The following is a 16,669-nucleotide window of genomic DNA, read 5'->3' on the forward strand; positions in this document are numbered from 1 at the left end:
CCGTTACCACGGTGACGGCTCGGGGTGGGGGGCGGGGGAGACCAGACCAATGGGTTTGTGGGGAGAGTGTAGTTCCTCTTCCCAGTCTATAGCACGGGGAATGTCAGTGGCTCCAGGAGACATCCCCTCCAGAGTCTCTTTAATATTCCTAGCGCAATCCTCAAGCGTTTCTGGTGCCTCGCGTAGGGTCCCCTTGTGCACCTCACCGCGCCGGGCGCCCCCACCGCCCGCGATGGTAAAGTCCTGGGCGGGGATGCGCGTGCGCACGTCCGCGGAGGAGGGGGCGGAGCAACGCCAGAGTCGTGGTCGCGGCGGGTGACGCGGACCCCTGCACGCGGTTTCCGGCAAGTATCGGTGTATCTGTGGATCTGGCCTTATGGGACGCGCTTAGGTTTGAGCACCGCGTCGCCCCAGAGCCCGAGGAGGGGGTGGGACGCCCGGGCGTTGTCCAGGGACCCAGGGCTTCTCAGCCGCTGGAGCGGCCGGAGGGCGCGGGACAGAGGGCGGAGGCTGGGTTCGCCGCTGGCGGATGGTCGCCCTCCTCGAAGTGGGTTTCCTCAATTATAAACTGGGTTGGTAATTCCTCACCGCAGATCGGCTGCGAAGAGGATGAGAGTGCGTGCGGGCGCACGTTTGTTCTCTACCGTTAGGTGAGCCCAGCGGCTCGGGGAGGCAGAGTATCAGTGTGGCATGTACTTGGCTAGCTCTGAATTCTTTGAGAATCCCTCCCTTCTTGTTAGATTTTAAAAAGATAATGTGATTTATGGCCCATTGCAAACTGTAAAGCATTGCACAGCGATGAAGTAATTTTCATGAACTCAGAGGAGTAGATCTTATTTGAAGCCCAGTTCCACCACCTTCCCACCCTGTGATGGGGACGAGTTACTTCTTTCACACTCAGTTGTCTGTTTCCTGAGGCATACTTACCTCGATCTATTTCTCAGGGTTGTTGTGAGCATCAGATGCCCCGGCTTTTTATAAACACTAGAACTACATGTAAGTGAGTACTGTTGCTATCCCTGTTTACAAATAAGGCTGAGGCCCAGAGAGCATTAAGCTGGGGAGGGGGTGTGTCCCAGTGGGGCTGAGCAGCAGAGCCATGATGGAAACCAAGTTCACTTAGAGTTGAGCCCCCTCAACTCTAGGGAGTTTCACTAGAGAGAGCGCTACCTTGTGCCAAGGGGCTCAGCACAGCTGGGACCTTAGGGTCCACACTTGTGTTCCAGAGCTTAGGGTCTCAGCCAAAGTTGTTTGTGGATTATTGGATATGACTTAAAAGGCATTTGGTCCAGACACTTTCTTTTCCTCATCTGAAATATATTCATGATAGTTCTCTGCTTAAGGGTTATGAGAATGAGGTCACGAGGGAAGTGCCCCTGTTAAAACCTTGGGAGAGAAAGTAACTTGGCCAAGGTTTAGGATGCAACTGAGGGGCAGAGCCAGACCTGGAACTTGGTCTGTTGTGTCCAAGTGATATGCTCAGGCCTAGTACTCTTAGCACAGTGGCAGGCTTTCCAAGAATGACCTGGCCAAGTATTTTTCCTTCTTCAGACGTCTCCAGGTGTTTGGAAGGTTAGGGGCTGCTTTTTAGTTGGTTTTTTGTTCATTTGTTTTTGTTTTTTTTTTTTTTATAATGAACATCATTGTAATTTATTAAATCCAGAAGTATATTTCTTTTTTTAAAAGGTTTTATTTATTTATTTGTCAGAGAGAGAGAGAGAGAGAGAGCGCGCGCACAAGCAGGCAGAGTAGCAGGCAGAGGCAGAGAGAAAGAAGCAGGGTCCCTGCTGAGCATGGAGCCCGATGCGGGACTCGATCCCAGGACCCTGGGTTCATGACCTGAGCTGAAGGCAGTGGCTTAACCAACTCAGCCACCCGGGCATCCCTCTTTTGTTTAGTTTTTTAAAAAGATTTAATTATTTATTTGAGAGAGAGAGAGAGAACAAGAGTAGGGAAAGGGGAGAGGGAGAAGCAGACTCCCCACTCAGCAAGGAGCCCGACTTAGGGCTTGATCCCAGGACCCCCAAGATCATGAAGATCTGAAGGCAGCTGATTAACCGACTGAGCCACCCAAGCACCCTCAGAAGTATATTTCTTTAATTTAATATAATATATATCATTTAATATATTATATAATATAATTTGATATTGTAACATATAAAATTTCTACCACTTGACCACCTTTTACCTATAAAATGATGATTTCACTAAAGCCAGCCATCCTACCTCCCTCCAAACAGTGAGGAGTTTGGTGTATCTTTCCAAATTTTTTTCTATTTTTTTAATGTACATATATTCTTCCCCCTTTTTTTTTCTTTCTGTCTTCTCCTGGCTTTATATACATTGTTCTGCATCTTGCTTTCTTAATGTTTAGAGTGCGTTGGAAGTCTTTCCTGGTCAGTTCATATAAAGCTGCCTCAGTATTTTTACTTGTCCTGTTGCATTCCATTGGAAGAATGTGCTACAATGTATTTGCCTATACCAACCATTGGCAGACATTTTGGATTGTTTTTTATTTTTCACTGTTACCAACAGCAGGGAACATATGTGTGTATATGTCCAATTCTTTTTGGAGGATACATTTTTAGAAGATCTGACAGCCAAAAAGTGTGCACATTTAAAATTTTGCTACGTTTTGCCTGACTGGGAAATTATAACATCTTGTTTCCACCTAAAGAAAACAAAAGTGTCTTTCTCTCCACACCCTCACTGGCATTGGATATTACTTATCTTTTAAGTTTTGCCAGTATGGTGAATGAAAATGCTTTTATGATGAACCCCACTAGTTATTTATACAAGGGCAATATATACCTTTAGCCGACTGACCATGACTGTGGACCTTGGGGAAAACTGGCTAACTTGTCCACGCCCTAGTCTAGTCTTTTCATCCCTGATATGGGTAGAAAGTACCTGTGTGGCTCAGTGGGTTAAAGCCTCTGCCTTCAGCTCGGATCATGGTCTCAGGATGTGGGATCAGCTCGGATCATGGTTTCAGGGTGTGGGATCGGGTTCCACATTAGGCTCTCTGCTCAGCAGAGAGCTGAGATTCTGCTAATTAATTATTAGAAGGGATTCTCCTCTCTTTCTGCCTGCCTCTCTGCCTACTTGTGATCTCTCTCTCTTTCAAATAAATAAATAAAATCCCTGAGCCGAAGGCAGAGGCTTAACCTACTGAGCTACCCAGGCGCCCTAAATAAATAAAATCTTTTTAAAAAAAGAAAAGAAAAGAAAAAGAAAATACCTACCTAATAGGGTTGCTGCAGTGTGCTCAGCATCTGGCCCAACCCATGGTGGCTCTGCGGAAAGTGATACTAGTTTGTGTTACTGCACTCTTTTCTTTTTGGCAGTTAAACTTTCTTCCCAGATAGGCCCTTTCCATTCCTGTTCTGCCCTCTACAGTCATCAGATCATCTTTCCCTCTCCCACCCTTTTACTTTTGTCCAGCAGAACGAGGCCAGAGCCTTCCACTGTTTTGGATGACATGGTAGTGCAGCTTCAGTCTCCCTCAGCATCCTGGTCCCCAGCGCTGTCCCATCTGCCCCCATGCTGGAAGCATTCTTCTCTGTCCAAGCCCTTGTGTTGTGTTGGCCCAAATGCCATCCCCTAGGTTGTGAATCTACTGCTGGTTTGTTTGTTTTTAAAGATTTTATTTATTTATTTGACAGAGAGTCAGCAAGAGAGGGAACACAAGCAAGGGGAGTGGGAGAGGGAGAAGCAGGCTTCCCGCTGAGCAGGGAACACGATGCGGGGCCCAATCCCAGGACCCTGGGATCATGACCTGAGCTGAAGGTAGACGCTTAACAACTGAGCCACTCTACTGTTGTTTTTAATTAAAAATACACACCTACCAATGAAACTTTCATGAGTACACCTGCTCCAAATATCTTTATTTTTATTTATTTATAAATCATACGGACATGAACGTCTGTATTATTGTAAAACCTCCAAACAAGCTTCTAGACTTTCATCTTTAATCTTAGTGACATTAATTTTTACATCACTGAAAATAGCATGGTTTTTCGTCACGTTCTCATAGAGTGCATGTCTTCCTAACTGATGGATTCGTACAGTGAGTTAATCTTTTTTTTTTTTTTTTTAAAGATTTTATTTATTTATTTGACAGAGAGAAATCACAAGTAGATGGAGAGGCAGGCAGAGAGAGAGAGAGAGAGGGAAGCAGGCTCCCCGCTGAGCAGAGAGCCCGATGCGGGACTCGATCCCAGGACCCTGAGATCATGACCTGAGCCGAAGGCAGCGGCTTAACCCACTGAGCCACCCAGGCGCCCAATCTTTTTAATGATAGTTGATATAAACCTTGTTTCAACTGGTCTTGAGAAGTTCTCTCCTTTTTTTGGCCAGCTTCTTGTCAGATGTGATTAATTCCTTACTGTGTGTTTTTTTGCCGGGGTGGGGTGGGGGGTGGTGTGTGTGTTGTTTGTTTGAAAGCGAGAAAACACAGGGGGAGGAGCAAAGGGAGAGGGAGAAGCAAGACTCCCTGATGAGCAGGGAGTCTGGTGTCAGGCTTGATCCTAGGACCCTGAGATCATGACCTGAGGCAAAGGCAGATGCTTAACTAACTGAGCCCCCCAGGCACCCAATTAATTCATTACTGCTTTTGTCTCAGAATGTGTTGGGAAAAGATTTTTATAAGTAGGAGTAGGAAAATTGAGAGCTCTGTTTCCTTCTGTTCATTGTGCTTTTGTTATGATTATCTTCACTCTGCAGTTTCTTGGAAGGATCTTTTTAAACGACTTGTGTATTTTTTTTTTTTAAGATTTTATTTATTTATTTGACAGACAGAGATCACAAGTAGGCAGAGGCAGGCAGAGAGAGAGAGGGAAACAGACTTCCCGCTGAGCAGAGAGCCCGATGCGGGCTCGATCCCAGGACCCTGAGATCATGACCTGAGCCGAAGGCAGAGGCCTTAACCCACTGAGCCACCCAGGTGCCCCACTACTTGTATTATAAATTAAAATAGGGTAATATCTGGGAAGAAATGAACCTTGACCTCTGTCTCACACCTTACACAGAGGTTAATTACAGATGAATCATAGTCCTAAATGTGAAAGCTAAAACAATAAAATTTGCAAAGGGTTATATATATGAAAATATGACCTTGGAGTAGGCAAAATTGCTTATTAGGATACAAATAGGATACAAGTAATATACAAATAGGATACAAATACAAAAATAGGATACAAAACACTAATCATTAAATAAAATTGATTCCATTAAAATTAAGGACTTCTTTAATCAAAAAGAAACCGATAAGAAAGCAAGAAGACAAGTCGCAGATGGGGAGAAAATATTTTCAGTATTCTCTCTCTACAACAGAGGACATATATTCAGCATAAATAAAGAGCCCTTACAAATCAGTAAGAAAATGATGGAAAACCCAATAGAAAAGTGGCAAAATCTATCCCCCCACACCGCCTGCCTCTCTGCCCACTTGTGATCTCTGTCTGTCAAATAAATAAAATCTTTTTTTAAAAAATGTGGCAAGGGACTCATGGGTGGCTCAGATGGTTGGGTGGCTGCCTTCAGCTCAAGTCATGATCCCAGTGTCCTGGGATCGAGTCCCACATTGGCTCCTTGCTCAGCAGGGAGCCTGCGTCTCTCGCTGTCTTTCTGCCCCTCTGTCTGCATGTGCTCGCTCGCTCTCTCTCTGACAAATAAATAAATAAAATCTTAAAAAATAAAAAAGTGGCAAAAGACTTGAACAACTATGTCACAAAACGAGGTTATCCAAACATCTGATGGATATATGAAAAGGTACTCAATGTAATTGAACAGTTTAAGCACTCAATCATTATAATTACATACCTACCAGAGTAAATAAAATGAAAAAGATAGGAAATGCCCAAAGTTCAAAAATTTGTTCACTGTTGGCAGGACATAGAAGTTGTCTCAACCGCTTTGGAAAACCATTTAGCAGTGTCCTGCTAGAGCTGAATATATGAAGGTTTGACAGCTTCACAGTTCCACCCCCGGGAGTAGAGTCAGAGAAGCGTACTAACGCGTACAGAAGTTCATGTCCGCGCCTGTTCTCCGCAGTAGTGTTTCTAATTGACAAGAACTGAAAACAGTTCCAAATGTCTGCTTACTCAGTCGACTGTTTTACTGCAATGTGAGTGAGCAAAGTGTAGCTACACAGAACATAGACAAGTCTCACACACATGATACTGAGTGGGAAGAAACCAGACACAGAAGACATCCTGCACGAATCCATGGATACAGGGCTGCTGGGCAAGGCTTGAGGATGATGAAATGTTCTGTATCTTGGTCTGGAGGGTGTGCGTGCATGTGTGTGCATGTGTGTTTGTGTGTGTGTGTGTGGAGTAAAAATTCATGAAGCCATACATTTACTATCTGTATACTTTCCTGTGTTACACATAAATATACGAAAATATCTACCCCACCTCCCCACCCCCCAAATGGGCAGTGTCGGTAAATCAACTTCACTGGGCCAGCATGAATGGCAGTAGGTTGCGATGGGCTAAAAGCACATGGTGGCCGTTGTCAGCCCTGCCACGTGGTGGGCCTCCTCCTTCAGCTGGACACCTCACCAGCCACACAGAAAGGAGACCTTCTGACCTTCTGACCTCGGACTGAGTGAGGGGCACCATTCTCTCTCTGGAAGTATAGAGCTTCATTTCTCTCTCTCTCTCTCTTTTTAAGATTTTATTCTGATGGAGAGAGGAAACACAAGCATGGGGGAGCTGGAGAGGGACAACCGGGCTCCCCGCTGAGCAGGGAGCCCAGTATGGGCTCGATCCCAAGACCCTGGAGTCATGACCTGAGCCGAAGGCAGCCACTTAAGCGACTGAGCCACCCAGGCACCCCTAGAGCTTCGTTTTTTTAAGATAGAGTCTGTGCAGGGGCTCTTGCCCCATGTGTGATTGTCCCCAGCATCCAGGAACAAGCAGGACTGCGTTCCCTGCTCTAGATTATAAATCTGGTGATGTCACCTTGTGTGACAAAACTCCAAACAGGCAAGTTAGGCCCTTGTCCATGGTGACGAAACTGTAGACCCCCACAGGTCTGCACTGAAATGCTCATGCCCACTTAGGACTTTAGTCTTTCTAGACCTCCTCTGTTCAGTCGGGTTTACAAGAAGAATAATAAACACGGGGTGCTTGTGAGTTGAGGAGTTTCACACAAGGGCTGCACGGAGCGTTCTTCTAGCAAGCTCTCAACATGGGTGCCCTCCCCAGGAGGGCTGAGAGCCACGTGGAAAGATGTATGTTTCCGTGATCGGAGGATGGTGGCATAAGGTCATTGACCCATCTGTTTGTATCTGTGACTTTTTCTAACAGTAGAAGAGAGCACCGACCTTTCCTTCATCAGGCCCAAGATGCCTCTCTTTGGGAACACGTTCAGTCCCAAGAAGACGCCCCCTCGGAAGTCCGCGTCTCTCTCCAACCTGCATAACGTGAGTATCACCACCGAGGCCCATCCCAGCGTGCAGGGACTGGAGCATCAGGCCTGGTGGCTGACGGACGGTGTGGTCCTCCAGTGGCGAAGGAGGGCGGGGTGCAGGCGTTCCAGGAAGAAGCACAGTCTGCCCGCGGCTTGGAGGGGGCCCATATCAAGCGGGCCCAGACTTGCCCAGGAGCACACTCTGCGTGGGTCCTGGTTTCTTGCGGCTGCAGAAGCCCCAGCAGGCTTCCTTGTAAGGAAGACATCCTTCTAATTTGTATTATTGCCATTGCTAAAAATATTTTTAACTCCTGGGGTACCTGTCTGGCTCAGTCAGAAGAGTGTGCGAGCCTTGGAGTTGCGAGTTTAAAAAAACACATTTTTAAGAAGGTTTTATTTTGTTATTTATTTATTTATTTATTTGAGAACAGAAACAAGAGCAAGCGAGTGAGAGAGTGAGAGAGAGAGAGGACACAAGCAGTCGGGGAGGGAGAGGGAGAAGCAGCCTCCCTGCTGAGCAGGGAGCCCGATGTGGGGCTCGATCCCAGGACCCTGGGATCAATGACCTGAGCTGAAGGCAGACGCTTAACTGACTGAACCACCCATGTACCCCCTCCCAAAAAAAACCATTTTAAACTCCTGTTTGGAAATCATCATCAGAGCATGTTCAAGAACCTAGTAAAACAGTCGTTCTCAGGATGATTTTTGTCCCCAAATGGTATCCAACTTGCTTTCACTTTATTCCCAAAACCTGGCCAGGAATTGATTTTAATTGTGTCTGAGAATCAAATTCATTCTTGAAGGACGATGTTTTGCCATCATTAGTGGTGCTCAGGGGTGTGTCGAAGCTCTAGATGCAGCTTCTGGAGTGCAGGGCTGGTCGCATGTACCCCGAAATGCCCAGGCCTGGTCCCGCAACCCCAGGGCTGCTGAGTGAGTGGTAGAAACTCTGAAAACTACATTACAGACCAGCTCGACTGCAGATCGGGTGTTAGCATTTCATGCCTTTTCTTTTTTCTTTTCTTTCTTTTTTTTTTTTTTTAAGATTTTATTTATTTACTTGACAGAGACACAGCAAGAGAGGGAACACAAGCAGGGGGAGTGGGAGTGGGAGAAGCAGGCTTCCTGCTGAGCAAGGAGCCTGATGTGGGGCTTGATCCCAGGACCCTGGCTGGGATCATGACCTGAGCTGAAGGCAGACGCTTAACGACTGAGCCACCCAGGTGCCCCCATTTCATGCCTGTTCTGTGACCTGTAGAGCTCCATGGTAAACAAGGAATAATGTAGGGGCTTATTACCTCTAAAAAGGATTTTCTGCTCTATTAAAAATTGATAGGAGGGGGTTCCTGCGTGGCTCAGTTGATTAAGCAACTGCCTTTGATTCAGGTCATGGTCCCAGAGTCCTGGGATCGAGTCCCACATCGGGCTCCCAGCTCTGCCAGGAGTCTGCCTCTTCCTCTGACCTTCTCCCTTCTCATTCAAATAAACAAAATCTTTTTAAAAAAATTATAGTAGGATTTCTTAAACTGTGAAGTGCCCAGCAGATGTCAAATAATTCAGATTTCGGCTTACAGTTTTTCTGGGAAACATGTATAATAAAGTGGAAGATTCCTTCTTCTAAGATTAAAAGTTTTTGTTGTACCTTATTTGATTTTCTGACTTTGAACAAAAGTTATGAAATGTGCCCAGTGATGATTAGAGAAAAGAAATGAGTTGCCAGGGTCACGCTGTTAGCAGGAGAGGCGCAGGGACTGGAGTCCATGTGCTTCTTGAACCCCCGGGTGATGTCTCGTCCACAGCTGGATCGGTCAACCCGGGAGGTGGAGCTGGGCCTTGACTACGGCACCCCCACTATGAACCTGGCCGGGCAAAGCCTGAAGTTTGAAAACGGACAGTGGATAGCAGGTGGGCTGATCCGCCGTGGTGTCCACCAAGACCGTGGAAACAGAGCCCCCGTGTAACTGCCGGTTCTGTCCTTCTGCCAGAGACAGGGATCAGCGGCGGTGTGGACAGGAGGGAGGCCCAGCGCCTCCGCAGGCGGAACCAGCAGTTGGAGGAAGAGAACAATCTCTTGCGGCTAAAGGTGGACATCCTGCTGGACATGGTGAGGGGGGCGATGGGAAGCGATGCCTCGTACTTTCCTTGCGGGAGAGAGCAGTTGGAGTCTGCGTCGGGCCGGGCATCAGCGTCAGCGCAGGGGAGAGAGCAAGTCGTTCTGCGAGTCAGGAGCGTGTCGGAGGGTGGGAGACTTGAACTGAATGTGGATAAAGGGAGGAACGGAGGGCGGGATGCAGGCGTTCCAGGAAGCACAGTCTGCCCGCGGCTTGGAGGGGGCCCCTATCGAGCGGGCCCAGACTTGCCAAGGAGCACACTCTTTGCGGGTCTCGGTTTCCTGTGGCTGCGGAAGCTCCACAGGCTCCTGGGCCTTGGGGTGCAGGTGAGATGGGTCCGGGTCGCGGCAGAGCTGTCCTGCCTTCTGGAGCCAGCCCGCCACGGTCCTTGCGCAACCGCGCCATGGGCTTTGTGACTTCAGCAAATTCCTTCCCGGCTCTGTGTGTCGCAGCTTAGTGTCTTCATGGGTGAAACAGGCACCAGAAGAGGAGTGGCCTCGTACTGAGTTAATAACCCAAGTAAAGCACTTGGCCTAGAGAAGTGCTCAGAAGTATAGTCCCTTCTGCACCCCACGGCCCGGCAGTAAGCTGTCTTCTGCTTCAGAGAGTAAAGTTTCTGCCCATGTCCTGAGTAGCCTCCACCCCAAGTATGTTGAAAGACCCGAATGAGGGAAGTGGCACTCTTTTTCAGGCATTTTCCCCCTAATCACCATTATGTGAGCTACGGCTCAGAAACAACTCAGACCCCTAATTCTTTAGCCTTAGGATGGCCCATGGTCTGCCTTTATCATCTCCCGAGGCCTGCTGTCTTTAAGGCAGTGAACGCGTGACCACAATGTTGGGAGGGTGGGTCAGGACTGTTCTTTGTGTACTGGAGACCCTCGGGGTTCCCCAAGGGGTTCCCTTGGTTGGGGGGGGCAGGGTAGAGAGAGGCCAGGGGGGCCTTTCTCCAGGGCACGGGGCACCTTGGAGTCATGGCACAGTCCAGAGGGTGCTGGTCTATTACCGCCTCTTGCTTCGTTTCAGCTGTCTGAGACCACCGCCGAGTCCCACCTCATGGAGAAGGAGCTGGAGGAGCTGAAAAGCGTCAGCCGCAGGAGGAAATGAAGCCCGTGAAGGCCTTCATCAGGAGAAAAGGGAGAAGCCCACCGACCAGAGGAGTAGGATGTGGCTGAGGGTCTTTTGTAGCCTAACTAGGGGATTAGGTCCTGGGAGAGAGGGTCATATAATAGATCCAGCAGGAAGGTACCACGTGCTGGTGGAAACCGGGACCCCAGGCCAGGGCGGTGGGCCGGAACAAACCCTGGGGTGCTGTCCAGTGGTGACTTCACGTTCGTACGCACCTTCCCAGGCTCGGCCTCACTGGACAGAGGCTGCTGGCCGCAGCAGCTGAAGTTCATTGCCTCACCCTTGATGCTGGTATCTAGGACGTGGCGCCAGCAGTTCTAGAGTCCTGTGTTGGGGCCCTTGGATGAACAGCCCTCCTGGCTCTGCACCACCTCCCTGGGGATCCCTTAAGGAATTCTCCAAATCCACCCCTCATCTGGCTTCAGCTTCTTGGTGGCGAGCCCCAGGCTTCCACGAAAACTCTATTTTTGTGCTACTTTCCTGTGTACTTTCTCACAATTAAATGATGGTATATCATCTGTCTGTGGCCAAAGTGACTGAGAAATGAAAGCAGCAGGTCTTGAAGTAGTCAGTGGAGCCTGGAGTCTAAGTGTCTCGTTGGCTGTCCAGAGACACAGTTTTAAAAAGTTAAAGTTGTGGGGAAATGTCACCCTGGCAGGAAAAGCATTCCAGCTTTCTGAGCATCCGCCGAAGCTACCGGGAAAAGAAACAGTCTTGCTGCCCAAATTCCTTTGCAGTCCTGATGAAGTTTTAGAATAGACGTGAGGGCCAGAGCCGATGACCAAGAAAGAATTCTTAGGACATCTCTGGTGCAGAAAGGTGATTTTATTAAAGCACGGGGACAGGACCCGTGGGCAGAAAAGAGCTGCTGCCCAGGGTTGTGAGGGGCAGCTGATTATATACTACGGGGTTGGGGGATGTAAGGAAAAAGGGAGGGTTTGAAAGAACTTTCCTGTGTTAAAGAAGACACGCAGGATCCCAGAGGCTTTGCTATTGTCAAGTTAAGGTGGTTTTTCCTTTTGGCGAGGCATTAACCGTGAGATAGTTGGGTGCTTCCTGGAGGAATATCCCACTCCTGCCATCACACATCCTGGCCAGTGAGCTTTAGGTTTAGAAGAAATTTAGCTTCATTTACATTTCCCTCTGCCTCAGCCTCCCTCAGTTGTAGGGAGGGGAAGATGATGTCAGGACGTCAAGAACTGAGTTACAGTTCTCTGCAAGTTAGACTGTTGATAAGAAAGCTCCTTCCTTGTCAATCACGAGGACATTTTGTAAACTGAGGGAGGCTCAGGTCTTGCAGGACTGTGATCTCTACAGGGTAACGATTTGTTTTTCATTTGGGGCAGCCAGGGGTGCCTAAGGACTGTCACGCACAGCCCATGGGGTAACGGTTTGTGGGGTGTCAGCTTCTGCTTTGTCCTCAGCTTGCCTTCTGTTCCCCTCATCAGTCTGTCAGAGATTGGGGGCTAGCTCGGACCTGGCAGGGACCCAGTGGAGTCGTGGAGTGGCTGATGTGGGGGGAGTTCGCATTCCTAGAGAGGGAGTTTGTGCCTAGGTCCATGTGAGCCGAGCTGCTTTGGCTGGAGGAGGGAATGAGTAAGAGGGAGCGGAGCCCAGCTCCCAAAGCTAAGGGGGAGGGCACTGAGATGGGGGCAGAGCCCAGAGCTCTAGCCTGGCTACGGCTACGACGGGCAGCGGTTTCTGAAAGCCCGTGACTTGCGTGGGACGGACTTCAGCACGTCGCCCTTCTACTGTAGTGTCCCCCAGCTCAGCCCTGTGAGTGGGGGACTGGACGCAGGTGTCCTCAGAGGTAAGGAGCCAGATTCCAGGAGGTTCAGAAACTGGTCCAGGATCATAGGGCAGAGAAGTGTGAGAGCCTGCGCCATGACTCGCCGCTCCTGGTGAAAGGGAAGGGCTGGTGGGGAACGGCTTCGTGGGCCAGCTCTGGGAGAGATGGCTAGACGCTCCAGCCCATAAGCTCACTTTCTGACCGAGGAGAGAATAACTCAGAAGAAATGGGACGATACCAATGTAAGCAGGATGTCAGCGCTCCCACTGATTGCAGCAGGGGAAGGCTGGCTTCGTCCTGGCCCGGCATCAGTGGCGACCATCTACTGAGTGCCCTCGAGGCCAGACACCTGTTGCTGGATCTCCTGGGATTCTGGTTTGTTACCGGCCCTTGGTTTTAGAGGAAGGCCCTTTCTTAGAGGAAGAAACAAGGCCCCTCGAGGTGACACAGCTGGAAGGGGTGGAGCCCTGGGAATCAGGAGGGGCGGGTTTGGTTGTCACAAAGATGTGGGTCCCCGAGTCTCCCTGCCACCAGACAGGACTGGAGCCGTTATGTGGGACAGTTCTGCAGTGAAGAAGGACTTTCATTTTGAGTGAGAAGGGCAATAAGGTGTTGCTGAGTTTGAACAGGGGAGTGGTGCTACGATCAATTTTTTGTAATGATTTGTTTATTTTAGAGAGTGTACAGCAGAGGGGCAGAGGGAGAGGAGAGAGAACCTCCAACAGACTCCCTGCTGAGCGCAGAACCCGACGTGGGGGCTCAATCTTAAAGCCTTGAGATCTTGAGCTGAAGTTAAGAACCAGGCGTTCAACTGAGAACCACCCAGGTGTCCCAATCAATGTGTGTGTTTTAAGATTTTATTTATTTGACACAAAGAGCACAAGCAGGGGGAGCGCCAGGTAGAGGGAGAGAAAGAAACACAGTCCCTGCAGGGCAGGGAGCCCCATGTGGGGCTCGATCCTAGGACCCTGTGATCACCACCAGAGCAGAGGCTTAACCAATTGAGCCACACAGGCGCCCCCACCAATCAGTTTGTGTTGGGTGATAGATGTGAGAAAGAAAGGAAGGTGGTCACATCTCACGACCCCAGCCTTTGTGTCTGTCGTCCCCCTGTCCATGCTATCTACTTGCAAGTTCTTCCCTTTCTAGTCACATACATCCTTAAGATTCTGGTTAAAATTAGACTTTATGAACCAGATCTGCTGCCCAGGGGCCACCCAAATACATAGTGCCATTTACTAGACCTTATAGATAATACAACAGTTTTGTGAATTTCCGCACTGCATGTCAGGTTGGGGAGCAGTTACTGGGGATGCTGCACGAGAACTCGGGGGTGTCAGGAAGCGCACAGGATTAGAGGCTATCGGAGGGAGTCCTTAAGGTCTTACAGGCGAAAGGGGATCTACCTGCATAATTGTGCAGATGCAGGCTAATACATGTGTTTTAATGGGAGAGACTTACAGCTTCTCTAAGATTCTTGAAGGGATCTGTGCCTGCCCACTGACCCACGTTAAGAATTGCTATTATCACTGGGGCGTCTGGGTGGTTCAGTGGGTTAAAGCCTCTGCCTTTGGCTCAGGTCATGATCTCAGGGTCCTGGGATCGAGCCCCGCATCGGGCTCTCTGTTCCGTGGGGAGCCTGCTTCCTCCCCCTCTCTCTGCCTGCCTCTTTGCCTACTTGTGATCTCTATCTGTCAAATAAATGAATAAAATCTTTAAAAAAAAGAATTGCTATATCACCAATTGTGAATTCTGATAGGACAGAAAAGGAAAGATGGAATCGTGGACTTGAGGGATGGGCTCGGAGAGGAGCCAGAGGCTGGGGTTCCAGAACACCCCATCTCCATCCAAATGTCAAAGTCAGCTGTGTGTCTGCGTGGGGCATCCACACTCACTTGTTCCCGGTGCTTGTCTCCTTACCCTCCCACAGGCCCCCTGGCCGGGTTCATTCTTGCCTTATGTCTTCCCTGCATTTCTCCTCCAAACCTTCGGTAAAGCGACTCCCCTGATTTCCCTTCTTCTTCTCCAGCACCTCCTCCTTGAACCCCTTGAGGCTTCCCTTCCCCACTGTCTTTTTTTTTAAGTTAGGATTTTCTACTTGTTTTTAATTTAAAATTTTTTCTATCGTGGCAACATACACAGAACATTTACCATCTTCACCATTTTTAATTAGTGCAGTGGTACTGAATACATCCATAACGTTGTGCCCCCACCCCTCCACCATCCATCTCCAGACGCTTCATCTTGTAAAGCTGAAACTCTACCCATCAAACAGTTACTCCCCATTTTGTAACTGAACCCAAGTTCAAGTGTCCGACACACAGTAAAGTTGATCACTGAGGGCTCAAGGGTACAACAAGGCAAGGGTTTATTCTTGCTCCCAAATGAGAGCTGGGAAAACAAGCCTCAAATTCACCTCTCTGAAGCAGGAGAGCCAGGGATTTTTAAAAAAGCGAGTGGAAAGGGTCTGAGTAAAAGGGAGAGGAGTTAGATGACCCAAAAACCAGATCAAGGAAGATACGAAGGGAAGGTTAACTGCATTTTGTTGGACTCTAAGGGGCGGTCAGTATCCTGACTGGTTCCAGTTGGCTTCTGGATGAAACCTTGTGTTTCTGCAAAACAACTAAATTAACAGTTGGCTATCATGGTGTCAAGCAGGAAAATTCTGGATACATGGTGGTAGACAGCATTCTGAGAACAAGCAGGTTCTCAGCTGCTTTAGCTGCCCTGTTACTTTTTTGGATATACATATTGGTTTCCCCTCCCCCAGCCCCTGGCAACCACCTGTCTACAGTCTATGATTACCACTAAGTACTCACAGACCTTCAAATGTCTGATTTTGTAGGGTCCTGGCCTCTGGCCTCCCTTCTCACTCTGCCTTTTCTAGACCATCACATCTCTCCAAAGCCTTTTCTGCAAGATTCCCTTTTTTCTTATCCCTCTGCAGTGACAGAATTATTGAAAGTTTTTTTATTCTTTTTTTTTTTTTTAAGATTTTATTTGACAGAGATCACAAGTAGGCAGAGAGGCAGGCAGAGAGAGAGGGGAGGAAGCAGGCTCCCCGCTGAGCAGAGAGCCCGATGCAGGGCTCAATCCCAGGACCCTGGGACCATGACTTGAGCCGAAGGCAGAGGCTTTAACCCACTGAGCCACCCAGGTGCCCCCGCATGTGTCTTTTTAGATCATGTATTGCTCTTGTGAATACAAACAAAATTACTTGGTTAAAGTTTTCCCAAAACTTCCCCACATTAGTATTGTGACTTTCAATTTGAAGGCATTAATGCCTGTAACTTCCACAGATGATTGCCTTCTCTAGGGGCACCTGGCTGGCTCACTTGGTAGAGCATGCAATTCTTGATCCCAGGGTCATGAATTCAAGCCCCAGGCTGGGTGTGGAACCTACTTAAAAAAAGAAAAAAAAAAAAATAGATTGCTTTCTCTCCCTTCAAGAGTGCTGGTCTTCCAGCATTTCCTAAAAGAGCCCACAAAAGAACTGAAAGCCATTGGTACTGGGCTCTTAAGCTGTCCTGGCATTTATACAGTGCAAGCCAACATAAATGCTTTTAACAAATGCAAAAAGACATAATTCGTAAGTGTACAGCCTGCTAGAGTGTCCAAAATGAACATACCCAGGTAAACACCACCCAGGTCAAGATACAGAACTTTACCAGCACCCTGGAAGCCACTCTCTTGCCCCTTACCAAATATTAGCCCCTCCAAGGTATTCAAAGGGAACCACTAATCCACAGCATAGATTGGTTTTGCCAGGTTTTGAACTCACCCTTTTGGACATAAAAACCTTCTATAGTCAGTGCTGCCCTGTTAGGAGCTGTAAAGGACCAAGGACTGTTGAAGGAAGTGCAAACATGCCTGCCTCTTGTTACCTAAGCACAGAACGAAGGACATGGTCCTGCATCAGATAGAGACCTGGACTGTTCAGTCCCAGGAGTCTCTGATTCCATGGTCAGCTGGCCGAAGTGTTTATCAGATCACCCTTGTATTAAGAACTTGTGTGGGGGCGCCTGGGTGGCTCAGTGGGTTAAGCCGCTGCCTTCGGCTCAGGTCATGATCTCAGGGTCCTGGGATCGAGTCCCGCATCGGGCTCTCTGCTCGGCAGGGAGCCTGCTTCCCTCTCTCTCTCTCTCTCTCTCTCTCTCTCTGCCAGCCTCTCTACCTACCTGTGATCTCTCTCTGTCAAATAAATAAAATGAAATCTTAAAAA

At 48.6% G+C, this 16,669-nt stretch overlaps 1 protein-coding gene across 9 annotated transcripts; it reads left to right on the forward strand.

Moving 5' to 3' along the window:
* The first annotated feature begins 256 nt into the window (after positions 1-256).
* CBY1 (chibby 1, beta catenin antagonist) lies at positions 257-11,176 on the forward strand. 9 transcript variants are annotated; one of them, XM_059186991.1, is made up of 6 exons: positions 263-348; positions 3,670-3,789; positions 7,317-7,432; positions 9,219-9,324; positions 9,405-9,523; positions 10,557-11,176. In XM_059186991.1, the coding sequence occupies exons 3-6, from the start codon at positions 7,355-7,357 to the stop codon at positions 10,635-10,637; spliced, it is 384 nt and encodes a 127-aa protein (XP_059042974.1). In that variant the 5' UTR covers positions 263-348; positions 3,670-3,789; positions 7,317-7,354; the 3' UTR covers positions 10,638-11,176. The 9 variants fall into 9 exon arrangements, with proteins under 9 accessions (XP_059042973.1, XP_059042972.1, XP_059042974.1 ...); XM_059186996.1 differs by having other exon boundaries at positions 7,320-7,432; XM_059186990.1 differs by lacking the exon at positions 3,670-3,789 and having other exon boundaries at positions 257-344.
* The last annotated feature ends 5,493 nt before the right edge of the window (positions 11,177-16,669 follow it).

This window comes from Mustela lutreola, chromosome 8, assembly GCF_030435805.1.
Source record: "Mustela lutreola isolate mMusLut2 chromosome 8, mMusLut2.pri, whole genome shotgun sequence".
Taxonomy (NCBI): domain Eukaryota; kingdom Metazoa; phylum Chordata; class Mammalia; order Carnivora; family Mustelidae; genus Mustela; species Mustela lutreola.